Below are 27,953 nucleotides of genomic sequence, written 5' to 3' on the forward strand. Positions count from 1 at the left end.
CTTATTTTTTTTATTAAAAAAAATTTTTTTAATACCTTATTGTTCCCTTTTTATTTATTTATTTTTGGCTGTGTTGGGTCTTCACTGCTGTGCACGGGCTTTCTCTAGTTGCGGCAAGCAGAGACTACTCTTCGTTGCGGTGCGCGGGCTTCTCATTGTGGTGGCTTCTCTTGTTGTGGAGCATGGGCTCTAGGCGCGGGCTTCAGTAGTTGTAGCACGCAGGCTCAGTAGTTGTGGCTCACAGGCTTAGTTGCTCTGTGGCATGTGGGATCTTCCCGGACCAGGGCTCGAATCCGTGTCCCCTGCATTGGCAGGCGGGTTCTTAACCACTGTGCCACCAGGGAAGCCCAGCTGCTCTTATTTTACTTATTGATATTTAGCTCCATATCCAGATATTGGTATTTTACAATTGTATTATGTAAGACTTGGGAAGTTCCAGACTCCTCCAACCCCCGCCCCAGCCACCCTTTGACTTTCATTTTCCTGATGTGTTATAAAGTGGTATATAGCTAATGACTAAAAAGAGAATCAGGGAAGAATTCTAGGGCACCTCCCGTCTCTTCCAAATTTCTTCACCTTTATTCCCTATTTCTTCTATGCTGGTGAAATGCTTTTGACTGTTGAAGAGTTACCAACTAAAAGCTAAAACAGATTAAAATCTTTAATTGAAAAGTCATTGCTTTCTGTGTTGCTTTATTTATTCAACGTACATTGACTGTCAGTTGATCTTAACAGCTTGCTACTAGGCCTTGTGTGACAGGCTGAAAAGTGCCCTGCCCTCGAGGAATGTACAGTTTAGTTGGAGGGATATAAAGAAGTACACGTTTAGGTGCCAAAAGAATGGAACATATGAGTACTCTAGGCTATTCAAAAAATAGATGAATAGGTTTGAAATAGTCATAATGAATCTTAGTAGGCAGATGGAGGAGTAAGGTTTTCTAGGTAAGGCACATGGCATCAGTAACAGTATAGAGGCAGAAATTGGTAAATCAATGGGCTGATAAATAAAAATAAATAAATGTGTAGGCTGATATTCATGTTAAAATGTTTTATGTTGGGGAATAACGGGAGCTAAGTTAGAGAAAATAGTGCTTCAGCTTGTAGGGGACCTCGAATGCTTGGCTAAGGAATGCGTCTTTAGTACTGTGGGCACCAGAAGGGAATTGAAAGCTTCTGAGCAAAGGAGGGGCATGGGCAAAGTGGATTGGGGAGATTAATTTGTTGGTGGAATGCAAAATGGTTTTGAAGAGAGATTGGAGGCTATGTGGTCTGAGTTTATGAGAGTTTTCACCAGATTGATTGATCTGGCAGTGTAAAGGAAGGATTGAGCAAGAGAAAGACTAGGAAACTAGACATAGAGGAGGGCGTATGAGGTTCTAAGCCTGAGCGAGTGGGAAAATGTTGGTTTCACCAAGAGAAATAAATAAGAAGGGCTGGTCTGGGGGGCATGTGTGTAGAGAAAGACATGGATACCTGCTACATTTAGGTTGCCAGCAGGACATGAGGCTATGATGTCTCAGTGGATCATTGCTACTGCATAAACTGACCAGAGCTGCAGTCTGTATGCCTCTGCTCTGAGGTGGGCTTGGGTGGGGGTTGTTAGAAGGTTTTGCACACTCAGCTTTGTCCCTTTCAGGCAGGAAAGAGCATCCACTGTCAGAGTCCTCAAGGGGCCTGGTCAGGAAGCACAATTTTAATAGAATTAGCTGAAAGATGAACACATGTCAGGTGGTGGTTTGGCAGTAAGTCATTGCTGCTAACTTTGACAGGCTAAGTGTCACATTATTAATGGCTTTTATGCATGGCTAAGAGGGTTAACACTTAGCAAATTAGATTCCTCAGTTTTTGTCCTGCTCTTGTATTTTATGGGTATGACAGGGTATGTTACCTTTCTGCGCCTCGGCTTCCTGTTTTTAAAATAGGAAGCTTGTTGTGGCAACATTCATAAACATTTTGAAAGCTACAGATAAAAAGCACTGCAGCATTCTCTCGCCTCCCACCCTCACCCCAAAGACTGAGTCCGTCTCTGGGAAAGGTCATCCATTTCACTGAATTCTTTCAATGGCTAACTCACTAAGGCAGTTAATTAGCATTTTTCTAAAATGCTTTTACCAGTCCAGAGCTCAAAGATGAAGTCTATAACTGTCTTTTCTATCTCCTGGACTTGCGCATCCTGCTGACCCCTTTTTACTCAGTGGCTGGTGCCACGTGACTCCCACTTCTAGGCTCTTGGATCAATCCCAGCCATGTTGGAGGGGAATTAGAGTTCTATATTAATACTCTGGGACCTCAGCATGAAGTAACCATGGTCAGTATGAAATGCAGTCTCAGTTCTAGGTATTAAGTTCCTCCTTTGTTTCTAAGTCTCCCTCTGTCTGCCAGATCTGGCCTTTGGATACTTGTCTTGTTGCCCTGAGCCCAAGTCCTTGTCCTCCAAACTTGCCCAGTACCTCCTCTCAAGGACCTGAATTCTACTTGTTTTCATTAGTTTCCCAAAGGGAGAGAAATCCAGACCTGGAAGACAGCACTGAGGCTGGGCCCTTGCTATAAGCAACACATTTCCTTAAAGCTTGCCATGATTTCCCAATTTCTGTCTGCTCCTGGATTTCCCAAGGCTGCGTAGCCGCTGCCCATTGGCTTACCACACTCGCATCCTCTGTATTGAACCAGCCTGTCCTGGCTGCCTTCCTGGTTGCTGCCGGTTACATACCCTCCAAATACTGTCTTCTGGCTGCACACTCATCACAACAGCTGGGTCTGCCTCCAATTCCATGGATGTATCTAGTTCTGGTCTCCACTTCTTCCAGTCTACCTCACCCCAATTACAGTTAATCCTTTTACATTAAACTACAGCAGATATTTGCTGGAGTGGAAACTGATGTGGTGTTGGAATTTTTTCCTTGTTTACATCTTCCTTTGTGTTGGAAAAGCTTGGGATCACTTCCAAAAGCTGCTTAGAGAGCTTTCCTGTCTTCTTTAGGAGAAACAAATGAACACTTGACAATACCTTGTGTCTGTGACAAAGGCTCAAGGCCACTCTCTTAGTTGTAAAATTGCATATTTAACCTTAATTTTGCTTTTAGACATACTAGTATATTTTAAAGTATATTTTAGCCAGTGTTCATTCACGTCTCTCAATTTCAAGGTTTGTTATTGGAACTTCATGGCTTTGTGCTTATAAGGAAATGAACAAATCGAGGCTGGGGATGGTATTCTACATTGGTGGTTTCAAACTTTAAGGTATATTAAAATCTTCCAGAGGGTTCTTTAAAATAGATAGCTAGGTTTCACACCCAGAGTTTCTCTGGATGCCTGAGAATGTGCACTTCTTTTTTTAAAATAAACTATTCTTTTTAAAAAAATGTTTATTTATTTGGCTGCACTGGGACTCTTACTTGTAGTATACAGGATCTAATTCCCTGACTAGGGGTTCGAACACCTGGCTGCCTGCAGTGGGAGCACAGAGTCTTAACCACTGGACCACCAGGGAAATCCTAAAAATTTGTGTTTCTAACAAGTTCTCAGGCAATGTTGACACAGCTGGTCCTGGGATTACACTTTGAGAACAACTGGCCATATGTTTAAACTGGCCACAGGTGACCAGAAGCTGAGCAGTTATTGACCAGTTCAAACTCTTATCTGAATGGATAAGGTGGAGAGTGCTAAGAAATAAACTTCCAGAGTTCAGTCCATGCAGTTAGGATGACTGCTGGTTCCAGAGGTCTTTCAACCACTTCTGAGAACTTGGGCAATCACTTAGTTTCTTTGTGCTTGGGTTTCCTAATTCATAAAGTAAGGCTAGCCTGTATGCTGCCCTTACAGGAGTATTGTGAAGGTCAAATGAAATGGGCGTGGAAATGTTTGAACTGTAAAGTGGTGTGACTCTGGGAGGTACTGCAATTGTTTTTCAATATTCTTCTTAAAACGTCACCACGGATTTCTTTTGGCTCTCTTGCTTTTCTCATTAATTATAGCAACTTTAATCCAGGAATAGAGAGTACATTTATTGCTATCATAAACTCAAACTTCAAACTCTTTTTTTAAAAAAATTTTATTCAATGAGATCAGACATGCCGTATAAACATTACACAGAGCCAAGAATGATTCCCAGACGTTACAGCTATAAAAAGAAAAGTACGAGACCCTGTTGTGACTTGGGGTGGAGGCGCCGTTAATTTTTCAACCTTGTTTAAATTGGCCCATTAATAAAAATGGCTACAAGTTACAGCACGTTAAAAAATAAAATCACCGTGTACAATGATCAACCTGTCCACCCCATACCTTTACACCTCTTGCAACTTCTATTAATTTATCTGTCTTTGGAAGTAGTAAATCTGTCCAATCCTGGCCGTGGTTATTTTTCTCAGTCAAGGGCCTCCCGCTCACTTTATGGACCAACACAGGTCTTGCTCAAAGTGGGTGCGTTTGTGAGTTTTCAACCGTCATCAGCTGTACCTAATTCTTTCCGGCCTTCAAGGAGTATCTCAGATATGAGCCTCATTGTTCCTAGGCCTTTAATAAATATCATAATCCGTCAGCCAAGATGCTGACAAGGTCTCGGGGGGTGGAAGACCCGGTTTCTGGACTGGTGATGGAACTTGCCAGCATCGGGTACCGGGAGCGCAGTGGGGTCTCCCACAGCCTTGACTCGCTATCCCCGGAACCTCGGCAGCCCCGCCCCCGGGCCCGGGCCCGCGTCCGCTCGCGCTTCCCCCGGGCGCCACCAGGAGGCGCCCGCGGCTGCCGAGGCGCTGCGCGCACCCGCGGGGAGCCGGATCAAGGGGCGGAGGGAGAGGAGAGGAGAGGAGAGGCGGAGCTGGAGGGGGCGCGGCTTGCTCCCGGTGCCTCCCGGGCGCCGGGCCTCCTTCTCCGCCAGGCTCTGGGCTGGCGGCCGGCGGGGGTCGCGGCGGCGGCAGCGGCGCTGGCGGGCCGCGGGCGGCGGGAGCCTGGCTCCTGCTCCGGGTGTTAGGAAACAAGATGGCGGCGGCGCCCCGAAGGCCGGTCCCCACCTCTTCTCCGCTCTCCTCCGCCCCGCCGCTCGCCTCCTCCTCCTCCTCCTCGATCTCCTCCTCCTCCTGCAGCAACCCCAGCGACCGCAGAAGCGCCGGCCGGCTCTCCCAGAGCTCCGGAGGGGGATAGATTGGGCAGCTGCGGGCTCCGGCGACCAAGGCAGAGCTGGGGCCGGGGCGGGGACGGCGACGGCGGCGGCGGCGGCGGCGGCGCCGGGTGGGGATGGGGTCGCAGACGCTGCAGATCCTCCGGCAGGGGGTGTGGGCCGCGCTCAGCGGGGGCTGGTACTACGACCCGCACCAGGCCACCTTCGTGAACGCGCTGCACCTCTACCTGTGGCTCTTTCTGCTCGGCCTGCCCTTCACCCTCTACATGGTGAGTGTGGGGGCGGGGAGGAGGGCGGCTCCATACCCTTCTGGCGGGCCGGGTTTCCCGAGTCCGGCGGGCGGTCGCGCCTCCCTGGCTCCGGGCCGGGGGTGCGCCCTCTTCCCCTTCCCGGTGCGCGCGCCCCACCATCCCGCGCCCCGGTCCCGTAGGGGCCCGCCGCCCCCCTTGCTCTGGTGCTCCCCTCCCCCATCCGTACTCCCCACTGTCCTCTCCCTGGAGGGCTTCCCCTATTTCAGTGATGACAGGAGAAGCGAATCAGCAGCAGCCTCCGCCTCCCGCCCCCGGGCGCCCAGCCCGTTTTCTGGGAAGTAGTAGCTTCCTAGGCCCCTTCTTCGGGGGTCCTGATCCTGCCCTCTCCAGCCTTTCCTCCCGGGTGGGTGAAGCCCGAGTGGGGCTCCCTGCCTCCGCGTCTGGTGGTGGGCGCCGAGCGTTCTGCTCCCAAGGGCCGCCGCATCCGTCCCTGGCGCGCGTGCTTATCTGCGCTCCGTTCCTCGGGCGCCGGACACCCCTGGGGCACTCCCTGCCCCCGAAGCAGTTCTCGCTCCTCCTCTCCGGGGAGTACCCTCCCTTCATCTCTCCTCTAATCCGGGTGCGGAGCTTTTGGAGCCGCAGGGAAGAATGTGTGCCGCTCGGTGCGTAATATATTTTGAGGGGAGTCCGGGCTCTTACTCGCTTAGACGTAGTGGTTGAAAATCTGACTCTCGCCCTTCCTGCCTCTCAAAATCCTGTTTTTGCTTACCAGTGGTTCTTTTCTGTTCGGCTCCGTGGTCAGTGGCTTTTAGTTCCAGGCCAGCTTTGGGGGTAGGGTGCGGGGGAGATACGGGGAATCTGGCTGGCATTTCAGCAGATTTGTTTGGGTTGGTTCAAGGCCTTGTACTGACAGGAAAAAAGGAAAGTACTGCCTGTTGATGAATTCATTACGTTCAGTTTCTCCGAACGACCTAGGTTTTTAAGATATATTTTCACCGAAAGTTGTGAGCGCATTTTCTTTTTTAAAACACATTGGGTTAGGGTGGGGCATTAGGGAGACTAATGTGGAAGAGAGGTGATACTTAAGCTTCAGTTAAAATTTTAAAGTAAACAGAAGGGAGGAAAGATTGGTAACTTTTTATTTTAGGAGAATGCCTTTGAATATATTTCTGCTAACGTTGTGGTTCTTCGTGGAGCTGTAGTACGGGTGCTGGATTAGAAAATCTGGTGAGGATACCCATTTCTTTCCTAAGTGAAGCTCATTTACACTACTTGGCAGAAAAAGTGGAGGAAGATGTACTAAATTTCACATTCTCAACAACTTTTAATTTTTCATTGAAATCGTTTGGGAGGGACCTGCTGCTAGAGGTAAAAAAGCCGTTTTAAAAAAAATACTGAGTAACTGATGGCTTATTTCTTTAGGGGACTTGTTCAGTCTTGTCACTTTCTGAAAATTTATCACAAAGTGTTATAATTTTCCATTAATTCTGGCCCAGGGAGTTAGTTCTATTTGCACTTCTCTATCTTCCAGGAATATGACATAATTAATGAACAGGTTAATTACTTTGGGTGTAAGAATCCTCAGGCTGTCACAGAGCTCTTTATAGCAGTTTTCTTTTATATCCAGGAGAATTGTAAATTTAAAACTGAAGCCGGTTCTCGGCTAAGACTCTTGGTGTTATTAAGGCATTATTAGAGCAAATGGAAAGCACTGAGTTCACTGCTTCATTTTGGGAGTTTATTCAGTTAAATTTAATTCACAAATAAATATTTGAATGTCTACTGTGTAGTGGGCAATTTGCTGGGTTCTGGGAAAATAAAATTGCTTCTCTGACTTTCTTGTTTACGTTAATGGCAACTCTGTTCTTCCTAAGCCTTTAAAAAGCTCTCGTTGATTCTTCTCTTCCTCTCTCTTCACATCCGGTTCATCAACAGATCATGTGGGTTCTATCTTTGAAACCTAACTAGAATCCAGCTAATCATCATCACCACTCCCTTGGTTCAAGACATCATTATATTTCTCTTGGGTTGTTGCAGTGTTCTAATGAGGGTCAGTGCTTCCATTCTTTATTCTCTATTCATAAAGATGTCTGAGTGATTCCTTAAAACATAAGTCAGATCATGGCACTCAGCTCAGAGCCTCCCTTCCCGTGTGTTTACCCTCTCCCCCACTCCATTTGCCTTCTTAAAATTTTCTCCACACAATAACTATGTTCCTGCCTCAGGGCCTTTGCACTTGCTATTTTCCCTCTGGATGACTCCTCCCCTCCAGATATATGTGTGACTTAACGTGCTGCACTTATTTCAGGTTTCAGTTATATGCGAGGCTTTCCTTGATAACCACTGTAAAATAGCAACTTCCCAGCTCCTACAATACTTCCTAGCCCCCCACCCTCCTTTATTTAATAGCACTTGTTACAAATTGGTATATATTTATTACTTAATGTCTCTCTTATCCCATTAGACTATAAACTCTAAGAGGGCAGAGGCTTTTTGTTTACTGCTGTGTTATCAAGACCTAGTTCAGTGCCAAGCACATAGTGAGAACTCAAATATTAAATGAATGATTAGAAATGAACAAAACACAGCTTTTGCCTTCAAGGAAGTTTAAGTCTAGCTTGGGGATAATGAACAATTACAAGCATTAGAATTGTTGTGAAAAGGTAAGTACAGAATGACCCTGAGCTTTTAGTCAGGGGATTGATCCTAGTCTAGGGGCAGTTAGCAAAGAAGATTGGTAAATGTTTACTTGGAAGTTATCAGCATTATAGAGGACAGTCCAGGCCACAGACTAGAATATCTGGGGAGAAAGTATAATTCATTAAAAAGAAAATGGCTTGGCCAGAACTCCAAAGCCTAACAGCAGTTAAAAATCAGCAAAGGAGACAAGAAAGGTAAAAGGAAAATGAAGAGAGGAACCCATAACAGAAGCCAAAGAAAAAGTTCTTGAAAAGGAGAAAATGGTAAAAAAATGCCAAATTCCCCTCCTGAAAGGCGGTACTAATTTAAATTTTCATCAACAGGATTGAGAGTACTTGTCTTCCCACCTCTTCTCAACACTTTGCAAAAAAGAGTGTTAATGGTTGTAAATTTCTTTTTCAACGGAATGTTGAATAAATGATTTCAGTAATATTCTGTTTTTGATAGTGGGCAGAATTTGTCTTAAAGTACTTTTTTTTTTTTTTTTTTTTTTTTTTGCGGTACGCGGGCCTCTCACTTTTGGGGCCTCTCCCATTGCGGAGCACAGGCTCCGGACGCGCAGGCTCAGCGGCCATGGCTCACGGGGATCCTCTCAGACCGGGGCACGAACCCGTGTCCCCTGCATCGGCAGGCGGACTCTCAACCACTGCGCCACCGGGGAAGCCCTTAAAGTACTTTTTTTTTTTTTTTTTTTTTTTTTTGCGGTACACGGGCCTCTCACTGCTGTGGCCTCTCCCGTTGCGGAGCACAGGCTCCGGACGCGCAGGCTCAGCGGCCATGGCTCACGGGCCCAGCCGCTCCGCGGCATGTGGGATCTTCCCAGACCAGGGCACGAACCCGCGTCCCCTGCATCGGCAGGCAGACTCTCAACCACTGTGCCACCAGGGAAGCCCCCAATACAATTTTTTTTTTTTTTTTTTTTTTTTTTTTTTTTGCGGTACGCGGGCCTCTCACTGTTGCGGCCTCTCCCGTTGCAGCACAGGCTCCGGACATGCAGGCTCAGTGGCCAGGGCTCACGGGCCCAGCCGCTCCACGGCATGTGGGATCCTCCCGGACCGGGGCACGAACCCGCGTCCCCTGCATCGGCAGGCGGACTCTCAACCACTGCGCCACCAGGGAAGCCCCCCCTTAAAGTACTTTTTAATCCAAACTTTTCTTAGTCCAAACTAAGGATGTTTACTGCACTAACATATATCACAAAACAACTTTTATTTGATTTTTCCTATTCTCTGCACTCAGATAATTTTCACAGTTAGGTAATTGGTAAACAAGCAGAAATGTTTCTTTGAGAGGAGATTGGTTGCGTCTTTCTGTTATTTTATCTGAGTTAAATCAAATGGTTTTCCTGTGTCTCTGTGCATAGCTGGGGAGGACAGAGAATCATTTTGTATGTGGGCTAGGACATCTGGGACACCGGGGTAGTAACACTAGGATAGCATAGAGTAATGGTATGGAAAAGCACAGAGTACAACAAATGTTCTGTAGATTCTACTATACTGTTGACTTCTTCAGCATTACAGATGAATTTTGCCAAACCACAGTGGAATAAATAGTTACTGATTCTGATTCCTCTGGTTCCTCTCCCTGTCCCCTTAAAAGTTGATTAAATGCTTTCTTTGCTGGAATTGTAACATAGTTCACACTTCCTTTCCTTCCTTTATCATGAGAACCTGAGGGGTTGCATGTTTTATAACTTGTACGGTTGGTGCTAGTCTCTTTTGCTTTGTGTTATAATAAGAAAGAAAAGAAAACCTAGGGGAAAGCAAGCCATTTCCTTTTGAGATTTTAAGGGAAAAAAAAAAAGTCCTATTTGTAGAGCTTTGTACAAACCAAATAGAAACCTGAGTGCCAACTGCCCTGAGAATAGGCAGGAATATTAGTCACAAATTTGAGAAACTTGAATCATGTATGTGGCTGTTTTCCTAATCCTCCTCACTCCCTGAAAGTTGTCTAGACATAAACTAAACAGATCCAAGCACCATAGTTGTCATCTTGAAAACTTTGTATTTTGAAATAATTTTAGGTTTACAGAAAAGTTACAAAAATAGTATAGAGAGTTCTTATATACCCTTTGCCCAGCTTCCTCTAATATTAAAATCTTACATAACCATGGTGCATTTGTCAAAATGAAGAAATTAACATCGGTACAGTACTAGTAATGAATTGTAGACATTATTTGGATTTCACCAGTTTTTCCATTAATGTCTCTTTTCTGTTTCAGGATCCAGCCTAGGATACTGTATTGCATTTAGTATCATCATCTTTAACATGGCTTGCTTTCTTTCTGTTTTCCCTTACCATGCTGGGATTCTATTCTTTAAGGAATTTTACAATTTATAACAATTAATCAAATTGTGTCTTATAAGAAAAATTAGTGAAAGGTTTTTTATGCCTGTGATAGGTACATTTTAGATGGAGAAAGGAGGAGAGTATTCTGAATGATTTTTAAACCAAGCATTGACCATTAACCTATGTGAGGCTGTTTTTGAATTGAGATATTTTACATATGAAGAATTGTATGACATGAAATCATTCTAAAGAAGAAAAAGACTTTAGACCTCATTCACACAAAATGGACACCAGTGTCTTAGCTTCCTCCTATAATGCTGTTTTCCTAATTTATAAATTAGAAGCAATGAGACAAATGCACAACCATATTACAAGGTAGACTGTGACTAATCCCTTATGTGTCGTAAAGTGTTCAGGAATTGGAAGGAGGATGCAGTTATTTCCTAGAAGGCTTTATGCAGAGGATAATTCATACATTCACAACTTTGACTGTATGCTGGGCACTGTGGTAGGCCTTATGGTGGGGGACCTTTATAAGGTTTGTTATTTGTGCTGGAACATCATTTCCCATAATCTTCCCACCAGGCAAGTGAATCTTTGTTCTATGGAAAAGATCGTTTAGTGAAAGAATAGGTGTTCTTGGGTGTAATGGTTTGCTCTGCTATCAAGTATTTTATTGTAATATATCCAACATGTTAAAGCTTTCTTAAACCTTGTTTAATTGTTCAAAGTTATAGTTCCTAGAATTTATAAAATTTAACATGATATCTAACATGGTTAGTGTTTTGTTCCAAATTTCCCTTTCATTGTTGGCTTTGCCTTTGATTTGGTAATCTTACACAACTACTGACAAGTGTTTATAGCATCGTTTTTGTTCACATCATTATGCAATGTCAGTGGTACTCAAATTTTCACTGTGTATCTATCTTGGCTTTCTTCCTTATTAAAGAATATCTGTAGGTAAAACACAGAAAGTCAAAGTAACTAAAATCACAAAGTGCACCACATAGCTCTTCACACTGTTCTAGGCATTGGCAGGTGGCTTTCAGCTAATTATAACTATATATTTTTGCTCACCAGTAGGGTGAGGAGAATTAGAATTCTCCATTGGATGGTTTCAAACTACCTGCCCTCCACTCTGCTCATTCTGAGTAACTGCTCATCCCTTTTCCTTCTGTAGCAGGATGCACATCACAACACAGGCTGGAGTGAGGCTGATGTTGAGATAATCCTGAATCTGCCTTTTTTTTTTTTTTTTTTTTAAAAAGGAAGTTACTCAGCAGCTTTGGAAGATTATTAGGAATTCTTTTTATATTCCTTACTTGTGTCTCTCATGATACTCCACTTGAGAATTGCTGGCCTATCATATGACACAGGCTTCTACACAAGGGATAACATAGGGCAGAGCTGCCATTACCTTTCTTCTTAAAAAAAAAAAAACATAGCGCACCATCTAATAACTGGGAATTAATTTGCCTGCATTCCTATTTTGCTTTATTCCAATAAATCAGTATCTGGGGGAGATTCCAGGCAAGTGTAGTTTGAAAAGCCACTCCCCCTAGATGTACCAGCAGAAAAAGCCTGTAGGTGATTGCTGGTGAGCACCTCATGCTAACAGTCACTACCTGGGAGTTTTAGTCTATTATTTGTGACTGTCTGAAAATACCTTATTGTTTCCTGCTTAGGTTGCTGGTTTAACTCATCTCCTTTTTTCAGCAGTGAATAGATTACTGAATAACTTTGACTCTGGCTGTAATAGGGGCTTTTATGGTACTGAAAGTAGTAACGCTTATATAGTGCTTTTTACCCAGTATAGTATAATCCTTGAGCATTTCACCCTCCAGTTAAAAAGCCATTGTTAGGTTTTTTATCATGAAAATATTACTGGTTGTAGAAATTGTTCCATGTGGTAATCAAGTATATATAATCCAAAATGAAAGTACATATAATCCAAAGTAAGGGTCCAAAATAAAAGCAAACAATGCTGTGGCAATAGTGTGGTGCACATTTGTATATATAAGATTTTACACCTGGAAGTTCACAGCATAAGTTTCTAGAAAAATTGCTGGGTCAAATTATGTACATTTAAAATTGAATGTCAAATTATACCTCAGAAAATGTTGTACCAGTTTATATTCTCACTAGTGTATGAAAGGACCTTTTGCCCTTTGTTTTCACCAACATTGGTTATTATGTCTTTTTGATGTGATAGTGTAAACTGGCATCTTGTTTTAATTTTTGTTTTTTTATTAATAGGTTCTTTGAGTATCTTTTCATAGGCTTAGTAGACATTTATATCTTTTTTCTTTTAGCTGCCTGTTGTATGCTTTATCCTTTTTTGAAGGTCATGTTCTTTCTAAGTGATTTTTGAGAGCCCCTTGTATGTTTAAAAATTAGATCTTTGTTATGTATTAAAGATTTCCCCTAATTTGTCTTTTAACTGTATGATTGAGGGTTTTCTTTGTTGTTGTTGCGGTGCGCGGGCCTCTCACTGTTGTGGCCTCTCCCATTGCGGAGCACGGGCTCAGCGGCCATGGCTCACAGGCCCAGCCACTCCGCGGCATGTGGGATCTTCCCGGACCAGGGCACGAACCCGTGTCCCCTGCATCGGCAGGCAGACCCTCAACCACTGCGCCACCAGAGAAGCCCTATTTTTAATTTTTTGAGGCGCCTCTGTACTGTTTTCCATAGTGGCTGTACCAGTTTACGTTCTCATCAACAGTGCGCAAGGGTTCCCTTTTCTCCGCATCGTTGTTAACACTCGCTCTTTATTGTCTTTTTGATATTAGCCATTTTTACAGGTGTGAGGTGATATCTCATTGTGGTTTTGATTTGTTGAGGATTTTTGCATCTATTCATCAGCGTTATTGGCCTGTAATTTTCTTTTCTTGTGGTATCTGATTTTGGTATCAGGGTAATGCTGGCCTCATCAAGTGAGTTTGTAAGTGTTCCTTTGTCTTGTGTTTTTGGGAAGACTTTGAGAAGGATTGGTACTAGGTTTTTAAATGTTTGGTAGAATTCACCAGTGAAGTTGTCTGGTCCTGGACTTTTGTTGGGTTTAGTTTTTTTATTTTTAATAGTTCCATAGTAATGCATTGCATGGATATATTATTTATCATGTTACCTGCTGATAGATATTTAATTTGTTTACAGCCTTTTGCTAACACAAACCATGCTGCAGTAAATAATCATACAGATGTCATCTCACCTGTGTCTAGATATAATATTAAGATAAATTCCTAGAAATCAGATTGGTTGGTCAAAAGGGTAAATGCTTTTGTAGTTCTGAAAGATAGTGCCAAATGGCCCTCCAGAGGGATTGTACCACTTAACTGGCATGCCCACAGGCAGTGTATCAGAGCCTCTTAATGCTCCTGCGTGCCACAGCCTCACATAGTTTTGCGATTTTCATAGGTAAGAAATAGTATCTTAGAGTGGTTTTAATTGGCATTTGTCCTACTTTGAGTGGGATTGAGATGCTTTTCATAAGCTTCAGGGTCATTTTTTTCCTATTTTTCTGAAATAGTTCACGTGCTTTATCCATTTTCTACTAGGTTATGTGTTAAGGATTAATTATATGTTAGTCCTCTGTAATCTAATTGCAAACATCTAATAGTTTTTATAGTTCATCCAATTTGGAATTTATTTTGCTGTAAGCAATATATGAGTGTCTAGTTAAAAAAAAATTTTTTTTTTGATAGGCAGTTGTCCCAGTCAACCTAATGTATTAAACAATCCTGTCTTTTCTCAGGGGTTTAAATGCCACCTTTCTAATCTAAGTTTCCATGGGGGTATTTGCATTTTGTTTTATCAATATGTCTTTTCTTACATGAATACCATACTTTTTTAAAAATAAATTTATTTTCTTTTATTTATTTTTGGCTGAGTTGGGTCTTTGTTGCTGCGTGCAGACTTTCTCTAGTTGCGGTGAGCGGGGACTGCTCTTCGCTGTGGTGCGCCGGCTTCTCATTGCGGTGGCTTCTCTTGTTGCGGAGCACCGGGCTCTACGCGTGCGGGCTTCAGTAGTTGTGGCTCACGGGCTCTAGAGCGCAGGCTCAGTAGTTGTGGTGCACGGGCTTAGCTGCTCTGTGGCATGTGCGATCGTCCCGGACCAGGGACGATCCAATGTCCCCTTGAACCCATGTCCCCTGCATTGGCAGGTGGATTCTTAACCACTGCGCCACCAGGGAAGCCCAATACCATACTTTTTTTAGTAATCCTAGTTTTATGTATTTTTCTTTCTTAGTAGTAGTCTTACCTTGTCATTTCTTCTTCTTGTTATTTCTTTGGCTATTCTTGCCTGTTTATTTCTCCATTTTGTTACATTTCCTAAGGATGTTGCTGAATTTTTTACTGAAAAGTGTTGAATTTTGGATTACTTTAGGGAGGGAAGTTTGATATCTTTATAATATTGAGTTAAGGTGAACTCTTCATTTCTTTTATGTCCCTCAGTAGATTTATTTTTAAAGAAGTTTTCTTTATGTTAACCTTGCACATTTTCCCTTAGGATTATTATTCTTAGATTTTAGTTTCTAACACTACTGTAAATGCAACCAATTCTTTCTAACTGATTATTGCTTGTTATGTAAGAAAAATCATGACTTTTTTTTTTTTTTCTGCGGTACGCGGGCCTCTCACTGTTGTGGCCTCTCCCGTTGCTTTGCACAGGCTCCGGACGCGCAGGCTCAGCGGCCATGGCTCATGGGCCCAGCCGCTCCGCGGCATGTGGGATCCTCCCGCACCGGGGCACGAGCCCATGTCCCCTGCATCAGCAAGCGGACTCTCAACCACTGCGCCACCAGGGAAGCCCAAGCATGACTTTTTAAAAAACCTTATTTTAGAATAGTTCTAGATGTATAGAAAAATTGTAAACATAGTTCAGAGAGATCCTATATATCCTGCCCCCAGTTTCTCCTGTTGTTAACATCTTAGTTTACTGTGGCACATTTGTCACAAGCAATGAACCAATATGAATACACCATTATTAACTTATAATATGTACTTTGTACAGATTTCTTTCTTTTTTTAACTAATGTCCTTTTTTTCTGTTCCAGGGTCCCATTCAAATCTATTGATTTCAATTTATTAAATTTGCAACCAGACACTGTAGAATTAGGTTATTCTTTCTAATAATTTTTCTGTTTATTTTAAAAGGATTTTCAGATATGCAGTTATATTTGTAAATAATAATTTTAACTTCTTCCCAATATTTATACTTTTTTCTCTTGTGTAATTGCTTGGTATGGTACTTTATGTATCTATTGATGTAATAAATAATGTTGAAAAGATGAACAGCCTTGCCTTGTACCCGTCTTCAATGGGAATTTTAGTGTTTTACCATTGAGCAGACTAAGTTGTGTTTTGGAATACAGATTCTTTTTTCTTTACTATGTTCTGGAAGTATTTGTCCATTTTCCAGTGCCTTCTGGTGGTTCACTCTCAGACTAATGTTTACCTCTGTGTATTCTGAGGTGTCACAAGTCTTACCTACGTCATCTTCTTTTTTGTAGTTAATCTTTGTTTTCTCTGAACCATTTCTACCCAGAGGTCTTTTTGTTTGCTTATCTCAGATTTGTCACTACATTGCTCAAGCATTATTAACAACGTCAGATAGTTCTTGTGCTATTATATGCCCATGCACTATCTCCTTTCAAGTTTTCTCACTTAATACTCATTGTAGCCCTGTGAAATGAAGACACTGTTTTTATCCCTATTTTTCTGATGAGGAACCAGAGGCTCCTAGAAGTTAAACCACTGGTTCAGGGTTATGTAGATTGCCTCTGCCATTTTTCCCTCTGGCCTCCGGAGGACCACCACAGTCACCCTCCACCGTGTTCCTCCACAGTCTTGCAAGGTGCTTTTCTGATTAATCTGTTTCTGAAAGCCTACTTGTGATTGATTGGGATGAACTAAGTGTCCCTGGATCTTTTTCAATATGTATTCTGAATCTAGAACTCTCAGAGCTGGCCTTGAAATCACCATCTAATTATATCTTTCATCTTGGCTCCCCTTCTCAACTAGCATATGAATACAGTGGAAGCCCATTATAAATCTCCCGGGGATTTAGTTATGGTTCTCACATATAGTTAAAGTGAGATAATCTGTCTCACTCATCATTTTGGAGGGAGAGGTTAGTTAGCCTTGTTCTATAGTATGTACAGGCATACCTCATTTTACTGTGCTTCGCTTTATTATGTTTGCATTTTTTAACATGTTGAAGGTTTGTGGCAACCCTGCCTTGAGCAAGTCTTTTGGCGCCGTTTTTCCAACAGCACTGTTCTCTTGGTGTCTCTGTGTCACATTTTGGTAATTCTCACAATATTTCAAAATTTTCATTATTATCAAATTTGTTATGGTGATCAGTGATCTTTGTTTACTATTGCAAGAAAATTCTGACTTGCTGAAGGCTTAGATGATGGTTAGCATTTTTTAGCAATAAAGTATTTTTACATTAAGGTAAAAATACATAAGGTAAAAAGTACAAAAATATAAGGTAAAAAGTACATTTTTTTCTAGACATAATGCTATTGCACACTTAATAGACTACAGTATAGTGTAAATATATATATATATATACACATATATGCATGCACTGGGAAACAAAAAATTTGTGCGACTTGCTTTACTGTGCTCTTCACTTTATTGCAGTGGTCTGGGAGCAAACCTGCAATATCTCCAAGGTATGCCTGTATTATAAATGGATTTTACTAAAATTTAATATCCTTTTACTAATTGGTCTTATACAGGCCCCTTTCCTTGCTGTGTTTATATAAAATACTATTTCTTCTTGCCATTGCTACTACTATTACATGTGCTCCTTCACTCCAGCTACAGAGATGCAACATTTGCAGTCTGTTTATATCCTGTCCATTCCAGTCTTTTATGAACAAAATCTGGAACTGTAGTCCTTATGAATAGGTAAATAGCAGCAAGAGAAGCAGTTGTTTCAAGGACTGGAACTTTTCGGGAAATTCTAACCTAACTTTGGCACAGCGGTGCTATTGGTTTCTAGTGGGTAGAGGCCAGGGAAGGTGCTAAACATCCTGTATTGCATAGGACAGCCCCCAGCAACATATAAGATTATCTGGCTCAAAATGTCAACAGTGCTGAGGCTGCGAAACTTTGCTCTGGAGCATTCATTCTTAGTGGGTATGTTGTTGTCCTCAAGGGGGCGAAAATTAGTTCTTGGGTTGGGGGTGGTGGTCAAATATTTTTGTGTACCAAGTACAGATGTGCACACAGTACATATAGATATACAGTGTTCCTGTGGTGGTAAACTTTCATGAGGGGCAGTGTTCGGAAAACCTGCACTTCTGTGTGTTTCTCCTTTACTCTCACACTGCTATACTCACAGCACTTCTGACACCAGATGTGTGGGGTTTTCCCCACACCAAGCAATTCTCTGAGACACTGGCTGGGAGTCCTACAGTTTAATTCAATTCTGATGCTGTCCACCTGGAGACGGCGTCAGATCCCACAGGTTAAGTTCTCAGTCCCACGAGACTGCTCCTCTTCCCCACAACTAAGATGCCAGTCCCAAGTCCAGGTTGTTACTTGTGCTTCTGACCAACTGACTGTAAATCACTGGCTCCCGTGACCCCATCCTGAGGTTTGATTGATTTCCTAGAGAGGTTTACAGAACTCAGGAAAACAGTTTACTTACTGTTTACCAGTTTATTATAAAAGGCTATGATAAAAGATACAGGTGAACCTCCAGCTGGAAGGGATGCATAGAGCAGTATATGCGGGAAAGAGCACCAAGCCTTCATGCCCTCTGTGGGTGTGCCACACTCCAGCACCTCCCTGTGTTCACCAACCTGGAAACTCTCAGAACGTCATACTATTGGGATTTTATGGAGGTTTCATCACATAGCCATGATCAATTATTAACTCCATTTCCAGCCCCTCTCCCCTATGGAGAATGAGAGATGAGGCTGAAAATCCCAAGCTTCCAATCATGGCTTCCTTCGTCTTTCTGGTGACCAGCCCCCATCCAGGAGCCCACCCAGAGTCACCTCATTAGAACAAAAGGCATTCCCGTCACCCAGGAACTTCCAAGGGATTTAGGTGACAGGAACCAGAGCCAAAGACCAGATATTAGAACAGAAGAGGCTCCTCGCGCTCTTATCATTTAGGAAACCGCAAGGGTTTTAGGAGTTCTGTATCAAGACCCAGGGACAGAAGCCAATATATGTATTTTTTGTTATTTAACAGGGAGTAATTAGGGAAAAAATGCCTAAAAAGACCCCTTAGGAGAGCAATAATTAAAAAAAAAAAAGTTGAGAAACACTGCCTTGGAGGAGACTGTCTAGTGTAGTGGTTAAAAACTCAGATTCTTAACCACTAGAGTCAGACGGGATGTAAATCCTGTTTCTGCCACTTACCGGCTGCAGGCAATGACTTCATTGTCTAAATTTTCTTATCTGTAAGATAGAAATAATAATAGCACTTTCTTCAAAGGATTGTTGTGAGGCAATCCATTTAACGTACCTGGCACTTGGTAAAACAATAGTCATTCTCCTTAAGATGCTCAGGGAGAGAAAGGATCCTATTTATTGCAGTGTTTACATTCCTTAGAAGAATATCTGGGGCTTAATAGGTGTTCAGTAAATATATGTTGAATGAATGAATAAAACTCTTATTTATTGATTTAAGTGTGTCAGAGTTGCCATTATGGAAACTGAGGAAATGGTGGTAGTAAGATAAGCTATACTCTCCTTCATTCTTTTTTTCTGGTAGGCAGCTTTCATATTTATCCCACCTAAAGTCTAGTGTGTGATGCATTCCCTATTTTAGCATTTACTTTTAAAGGAAGAAGTGGATTATATAGCATGCAATACCATCATCCTGTTTCAAGCCAATTGAGTGAGCTCAGGGCAAAAACGAAATATGGGTTTTGTTAGTACTCTTAAGAGAGCTAGTATACTTTTAATTTATAAACTTTACTGACTTACATTCTTGTGTTAGGACCTCAGCTTGCAATTTATTCTGTTCTATTTTAGTGAAACATAAAAGAATACACAAATAATAATGTTTGATAATCTAGTTTTTTGGGTATATTCATATTTTATTTTAAAATATTTATTTTTACTTGATCCTTGTAGTTTTACTTTGGCTTAATGCTTTTGTTATTGAATTAAATTCTTTTGAGTTTTAAGCCTTAAATTTTGAACTGTTGTTACTTATTTTGTGCTTGTATAGTACACTGCTTTTATAGGAGTATAGCTAATAAGTGCAAGAAGAGTCCCATTATTTTACATATGTTTGCCTATAAAATAATCTCACGGAATATATCTTGAACTTTTGTTTTGTGAGGTATAGTAAAAAGGTAACCTAGCTTCTATTCTTTAGAATTGCAAAGTCATGTTGACAGATTTCTTATTTTCACTTACTATAAATCCTGAAAAATTGTTTCAATAGAATATATCAGAAACAAATAGAATAAAGAAATAGGTAAAAAAAAAAAAAGAGAAAGAAATAGGTCAAGCAATTTAAGTTGGACTTTATGAGATAGCTTCTGGTCCTCATTTACTGTTTAGATGAATTGTTTTTGTCAGTTTACTCAGGGATTTATTTAGACTGATTAAACCATTAAAGAGTGATTCATACAGCAAAATGTCAAGTTACTAACTTATGATATGAATCAAGATAGTTCTTAGTATAGGATATCCCATTCTCTTTCCAGGATGGTTAGGTTTACTCAGAAAAACACATAAATCAAAACATTGGTGCCTCTCCAGAAACAGACACACAGATCAATGGAACAGGATAGAGAGCCCAGAAGTAAGTCCATGCACTTATGGTCAATTAATCTACGACAAAGGGGGCAACAGTATACTAGGGAGAAAAGACAGTCTCTTCCAAGTGGTGCTGGGAAAACTGGACAGCTACATGTAAAAGAATGAAATTAGAACATTCTCTAGCACCATATACAGAAATAAGCTCAAAATGGATTAAAGACCTAAATGTAAGACTGGATACTATAAAACTCCTAGAGGAAAACATTGGCAGAATACTCTTTGACATAAATCGCCTCAATATTTTTTTGGATCTGTCTCCTAAAGTAAAGGAAATAAAATAAAAAATAAACGAATGGGACCTAATTAAATGTAGTAGCTTTTGCACAGCAAAGGAAACCACCGACAAAACAAAAAGACAACCTTCTGAATGGGAGAAAATATTTGTAAATGATATGACTGGTAAGGGATTAATATCCAACATGTATAATCAGCTTATACAACTCAACGTCAAAAAAACAAACAAGCTAATTAAAAAATGGGCAGAAGAACTGAGTAGACGTTTTTCCAAAGAGGAAATGCAGTTGGCCAACAGGCACATGAAAAGATGCTCAACATTGCTAATCATAGGGAACTATATATCAAAACCACAATGAGATAGCACCTCATACCTGTCGGGATGGCTATCATCAAAAAGAACACAAATAAAAAGTGCTGGAGACGGTGTGGAGAAAAGGGAACGTTCCTCCTACACTGTTGGTGGGAATGTAAATTGGTGCAGCCACTGTGGAAAACAATATTTTCCACAGTTTGAGGCTTCTCAGAAAACTAAAAATAGAACTACCGTGTGACTAAGCAATTCCTCTCCTGGGTATATATCTGAAAAAAACAAAAACATTAATTGGAAAAGATATAGGCACTCCAATGTTCATAGCAGCATTATTTACAATTGCCAAGATATGGAAGCAACCTAAGTGTCCAACAGATGAATGGATAAAGCAGCCGTGGTGTATATATATATATAATTGAATGCTACCTAGCCATAAAAAAGGATGACATTTTGCCATTTGCAGCAACATGGATGGACTTAGAGGGCATTATGCTAAGTGAAATAAGCTAGACAGAGAAAGACAAGCACTGTATGATATCACTTATATGTAGAATCTAAAAAATACAACAGACTAGTGAATATAACAAAGAAGGAGACTCACAGATACAGTGGTTACCAGTGGGGTGGGGGGGGCAATATAAGGGCAGGGGAGTGGGAGGTACAAGCTCTTAGTGTAAGATAGGCTCAAGGATGTACTTCTACAGCATGGAGAACATAGCCAATATTTTGTAATAACTGTAAATGAAAAGTAACCTTTAAAAATTGTAAAAAAATTTTTTAAATTAAAAACAAAACATTGGCACCTCTCAATGTTCTTATACTTTCATTTGGGTTTTTTTTTTTTTTGGTAAAGAACAGAATCAGTCTCTAGATAATACCATCTGGGTAATATTGAAAGATAAATCTGTACTGGTCTCTTTATTTTAGATGCGTGAATATCTCTATCTTCCAGTTTTTATTTGCTGTTCTGACATATTTTAGTAACCAATTATAATTTCCAGATGTATATTCCAGATGTTATTTTTTTACGATACTTCAGGTTGGCTGTTGCTTGATGGCTTGGGAATTTAATCTCATCAGAAAACCATTCCAACATAGAGGAAAGCATGAATTTGTTTTAGAAAGGATTTTTGTGTCATTAATTCCATCTATAGAGTTTGGATTGTTGGATATTCTATTTGAGGGCCTATACCTTTTTGTTACCTTCATTTTTGAAAAATTTCTAGAATTTCAGTGTGCTATCTTTGAGAAATTATAGACAGGAATTGTTTGAAGAATCTTTTGGAATTATGTGATTATTGTTTTTTACCCTCTTTTTGTTCTGAATAGTAATCTAAAGATGATTATGGAAACTGAGGGAAAGCTCTGCTGTTAATGTACATTCCAGTTTTTTTCCTTCTCACCATCTTTTGTTTTGTAGCATTCTGTCTCTAGTCTGCCACATTACTATATATATTTTAATACAAGCAAACCTCATTTTATTGAACTTTGCTTTATTGTGCTTCACAGATACTGTGTTTTTTTTTGTTTTTTTTACAAATTGAAGGTTTTGGCAGCTCTGTATCAAGCAAGTCTAATGGCACCATCTTTCCAACAGCATCAGCTCACTTTGTGTCTCTGTGTCCCATTTTGGTGATTCTTGCAGTATTTCAGATTTTTTTATTATTTGTTGTGATGATCAGTGATCCTCGATGTTACTGTTGTAATTGTTCGGGGGCACCACAAACCGTGTCCACATAAGCCAGCAGACAATTGGTAAACGTGTCTTCTGACTGCTCTAGCTGTTCTCCACTTCTCTCGGTTTCCTCAGGCTTCCTTATTCTCTGAGACACAGCAGTATTGAAATTAGGCCAATTAATAACCCTTCAGTGGCCTTTAAGTGTTCAACTGAAACTCTCTCACTTAAAATTTTTCATTTTAAATAAAAAGCTATAAATGATTAAGCTTAGTGAGGAAGGCAGGTCAAAAGCCGAGACAGGCTGAAGGCTAGGTCTCTTGTATGAACCAGCCAAGTTGTGAATGCAAAGGAAAAGTTCTTGCAGGAAATTAAAAGTGCTATTCCAGTGAACACACGGATGACAAGAAAGTGAAATAGCCTTATCGCTGATATGGAGAAAGTTCGAGTGGCCTGATGATCAAATCACCCACAACAGTCCCTTTAGCCAAAGCCTCATCCAGAACAAGGTCCTGACTCTCCAATTCTGTGAAGGCTGAGAGCGGTGAGAAAGCTGCAGAAGAAAAGTTTGGAGCTGGCAGAGGTTGGTTCATGAAGCTTGATGAAAGAAACCATCTCCGTAACATCAGAGTGCAAGGTAAAGCAACAGGTGCTAATGTGGAAGCTGCAAGTTATCCAGAAGATCCAGCTAAGATCATTAATTAAGGTGGATACACTAAACAACAGATTTTTAGTGTAGATGAGACAGCATTCTATTCGAAGAAGATGCCTCCTAGGACTTTCATAGCTAGAGAGAAGTCAGTGCCTGGCTTCAGAGCTTCAAAGGACAGGCTGATTCTCTCATTAGGGGCTGGTGCAGCTGGTGACTTTTTTTTTTTTTTTTTTTGCGGTACGCGGGCCCCTCACTGTTGTGGCCTCTCCCTTTGCGGAGCACAGGCTCTGGACACGCAGGCTCAGCCGCCATGGCTCACGGGCCCAGCCACTCTGCGGCATGTGGGATCTTCCCGGACCGGGGTACGAACCCATGTCCCCTGCATCGGCAGGCGGACTCTCAACCACTGCGCCACCAGGGAAGTAAGTCCCTGGTGACTTTTTAAGTTGAAGCCAGTGCTCATTTACCATTCCAAAAATTCTAGGGCCCTTAAGAATTATGCTAAATCTATTCTGCCTGTGCTCTATTGGAAAAGCAAAGCCTGGGTGACAGCTCATCCATTTACAACATGGTTTACTGTATATTTTATGTCTCAACAGTAGATCTCACTCTTGAGACCTACTGCTGAGAAAAAAAGATTCCTTTCAAAATATTACTGCTTATTGACAATGCACCTGGCCCCTCAAGAGCTCGGATGGAGATGTACAATGAGATTCTTTTTTTTTTTTTTTCATGTTTGCTAACACTATCCATTCTGCAGCCCGTGGATCAAGAAGTAATTTTGGGCACTTCCTTGGTGACCCAGTGGCTAAGACTCTGCGCTCCCAATGCAGGGGGCCCGGGTTCAATCCCTGGTCATGGAACTAGATCCCACATGTTGCAATTAAGGGTTCACATGTTGCAACTAAAGATCCTGCATGCTGCAACTAAAGATCCCGCATGCCACAACTAAAGATCCCCCACGCTGCAGTGAAGATCCCATGTGCCCCAACTAAGACCTGGCACAGCCAAATAAATAAATAAGTAAATAAATATTTTTTTTAAAAAAGGAGTAATTTCGACTTTCAAGTCTCATTATTTAAGAAATACATTTCTTTTTTTTTTTTAAGAAGATGTTGGGGGTAGGAGTTTATTAATTATTTATTTTTGCTGTGTTGGGTCTTCGTTTCTGTGCGAGGGTTATCTCTAGTTGTGGCAAGCAAGGGCCGCTCTTCATCGTGGTGCGCGGGCCTCTCACTGTCGCGGCCTCTCTTGTTGTGGAGCACAGGCTCCAGACGCGCAGGCTCAGTAGTTGTGGCTCACGGGCCTAGTTGCTCCGCGGCATGTGGGATCCTCACAGACCAGGGCTCGAACCCGTGTCCCCTGCATTGGCAGGTAGATTCTCAACCACTGCGCCACCAGGGAAGCCCAAGAAATACATTTCTTAAGGCCATAGTTGCCATAGTGATTTCTCTGGATCTGGGCAAAGTAAATCGAAAACCTTCTGGAAAGTATTCACCATTCTTGATGCCATTAAGAACATTTGTGATTCATGGGGGGGGGGTCAAAATATTGAACATTAACAGGAATTTGGAAGAAGTTGATTCCAACCCTCATGGATGACTTTGAGGGGTTCTGGACTTCAGTGGCGGAAGTAACTGCAGTTGTTGTGGAAATACCAGAGAACTAGGATTAGAAGTAGAACCTGAAGATGTGACTGAATTGCTGCCATCTCATGATAAAAAAAATTTTTTTTTTGTTTTTTGGCCACACCACGCAGCATGTGGGATCTTAGTTCCCCGACCAGGGATCGAACCCATGCCCCCTGCAGTGGAAGCATGGAGTCTTAACCACTGGACTGCCAGGGAAGTCCCTCATGATAAAATTTTAACAGATGAGGAGTTGCTTCTTAATGGATGAGGAAAGAAAGTGGTTTGTTGAGATGGAAACTACTGGTAAAGATGCTGTGACATTGTTGAAATGACAAAGGATTTAGAATATTACAAAAACTTAGTTGATAAAGCAGTGGTAGGGTTTGAGAGGAATGACTTTAATTTTGAAAGATGTTCGAGTGTGGGTAAAATGCTATCAAACGGTGTTGCATGCTACAGAGAAATCATTCATGAAAGGAAGATTCAGTCGATGTGGCAACCTTCATTGCTGTCTTATTTTAAGAAATGGCCACGCCCACCCCAGCCTTCAGCATCCACGACCCTGATCAGTCAGCAGCCATCAGCATGGAGGCAAAACCCTCTACCAGCAAAAAGAGTATGATTCACTGAAGGCTCAGATGACGTAGCATTTTTTAGCAAAATATCTTTTAAATAAGATATGTTCCTTTTTTTAGACATAATGCTTGCACATTTAATAGACCACAGTATAGTGTAAATATAACTTTTATATGCACTTGGAAACCAAAAAATTCACGTGACTCGCTTTATTGTGGTGGTCTGGATCCACACCCACGATATCTCAGAGGTATGCCTGCATAAGGCTAGATTCCCCCTGACTCCCCAACAATTATCCCTCAGCAAAGAAAGAATTACCATATTATCTGAGTCGTTACAAAGTCTTTTATATTACCTGCTGCTTGCTCAGTTACTTTTTTCACCCAGTTGCTTTTTTGTGTTTTCAACATGTTTTTTTTTGTTAAAGTCCTAAAAAACTTAACATATCAATAGGTATAGTAACTATTACTAGGGTTATAACTTAATAATTTGCAAGTATTGAATGTCATAATAAATTATTAAAAATAAAACAATATGTTACTCAGTTATGGAGATAGGAATATGCATTTATGATGTGAATGGAAAAAGAACAGTTGTCCTAATGAAATGCAAATGGATATTTGTTATAAACAGAATTTCCAGTAACAGCATCATGTACTTTTAAAAAGTCTTGTAACTTAAATGACATATACCAAAATGATGATAATGTGCTATGTAAGCCTATGTTAAATAACTCATGATGGCTTTTGTGACGAAGAAAGCTCTGTTGCTAAAGGTATATGTAAATGAATTGAACAAAATTGTTTTATGAAATAGGGTAGAAACATAGTATATCTAAATATATTTTATAGAACATTTTAACTGTAAAGACATTGACTTTCACCAAAATTTACAGATTCAGATTGTCTAAAAGCCTTTTCTTTCCTTGTTGGGAAAATTAAAAGTATAGGAAAATTCTTATAAAGTATAGGAGATAACTTTAGTCCATCAGTATCCATCCTTGCTTTTATTTCTTAAGGCTCTTATTCCCTCCCTTATTTTTCACATTTGTGCTCTGACTTCTCCTTTATGTTTTATATATGCCTATCCTGCCTGTCTTTAGCTCCTAACACATATTATTGGCTATGAGTTGTATGTACTATATTACTGTGGTCTCTTTGCAGCTTGTTAATATGTATTTTTGAATGTTGCTTTCCTACAAAGAACATTCTACTGTAGATAAAAATGTAAATACACATATATGTTTTAGAGTGACATAAATATAAAATGCAAATATAAACAGAAAAATATCTAGTATTTTTAATGATTGTATTTGTATTAAAATAGTATGTAGATAAAATTCAGACTTCTGCAGAAATATGGATAGGCTCACGTTCCAGTAGTCACTTGTAAACCAGTGCCTCTGGGAAAAATGTATTCTGAGTTTGTTCGAGGTTCTCAGCTGGCCTGCTGAAATCAGTTTGACTCCCTATGTAGTTGGAATTCTAGGAAGTTATATTTTGGGTTTTTTTCCTGTGGGCAAGTATGCCTGAATCCTGACATTGGGAGTAGTTTCTTTTTCTTCTGCAGCCCGTCCTCTGAAAGGAGGTATTTACCTGCAGTGCTTAATCGTCAACCCCCGAAGGGGGCTGTGACAAGGGCCGAATCCCTAGAGTTAGGGTTGTGACACAAGGGCTTTCCTAAGTCCTTTGGGGGCAGCCTACATATGAAAACCCTAAGGTTTAAAAACAGTCCTTTTTTTCCTGATCCAACCTCTTTCTTTACCCCTATTAATAGTCATTGTCTACAATTTATGGGCAATATTTGGTTACTAAGACCTTCTCCCTCCCTTTCCCCCCAACATTCTCTCTGTTGGCCACAAATAAAAGGGGGTACAGATGTGGAACTGAATTCTGCACTTTGCAGGAATTAGCTTATGCATTTATCTTTTTTGTGAATAAGCCAGAAGGGATTTTGCATCACGATGAGGAAGTACAGGTATTCCCACAGCTTCAGGTATACCAGTAGAAAAGCTAGAACCCGGGTCCAATTGGCTATCTTGGTATAGCTTTATGAAGACTGGTTCTTAATTCTTTGCACGGTTGGCCATTTGTGCCCAGCAGAATAGCCATAGGCCTGATGCATTTGGGGGTAGACTGTGGAAGGAAGGCAGTACCCTTGTTATCGCTGTCTAGTTTTTCTTCTGAAAAAGTTTTAAGAAAAGTTAGTCTGGATATTATTGATGGATGGAATTTATAATTTAGGACAGGATTAGTATCTGTGGTTCCCTGTCCCATCCCCAGGGCATAAGGCATACTGCTTTCAAATTCTGCTAATTTTTGTTTTCATTTACCAGATTTTTTCGGCTATCATTTTATTTTTACTTCCTTTTCTATTACATGTTGACAGAGCAGACAGGACTTTAAAGCTAAGAAAAATTTAAGTTCAGTTTTTCTGTCTAAATATCTCAGTGATTGTTTATATTGTAGCTTGGTAAAAGCACCAACTACCTTGGTAGTTGGCAGCATTCAGTGATCCCAAACCACACAAGGAGAGAAGCTTGGACTTGAATAATCTGAATGAATTTAGTGTTTTGAACTTGGAAGCAAAACCGTTACTCAGTTTTTTCTTATAGCTGGATATCGAACTATGGTTTATCGTAAGGCAGCAAAGAAAGGCCTCAGGGGAATGACAGTTGTATTTATTAATTACAAATTTATGGCTAAACATTTTGAGG

The 27,953-nt window shown here is 41.0% G+C and overlaps 1 protein-coding gene across 2 annotated transcripts in view; it reads left to right on the top strand.

Annotated features, from left to right (window-relative positions):
- Positions 1-5,232: 5,232 nt before the first annotated feature.
- Positions 5,233-27,953, top strand: part of PCNX1 (pecanex 1) — a gene marked incomplete at its 5' end in the record, with an annotated part of 180,708 nt that continues 157,987 nt past the window's right edge. For both annotated transcript variants that reach the window (XM_079700727.1, XM_079700728.1), the window contains one exon: positions 5,233-5,385. In XM_079700727.1, coding sequence (XP_079556853.1) covers positions 5,233-5,385 — 153 coding nt within the window. The remainder of the gene's footprint in view (positions 5,386-27,953) is intronic.

This window comes from Hyperoodon ampullatus (assembly GCF_949752795.1).
Source record: "Hyperoodon ampullatus genome assembly, chromosome: 3".
Lineage (NCBI taxonomy): Eukaryota > Metazoa > Chordata > Mammalia > Artiodactyla > Ziphiidae > Hyperoodon > Hyperoodon ampullatus.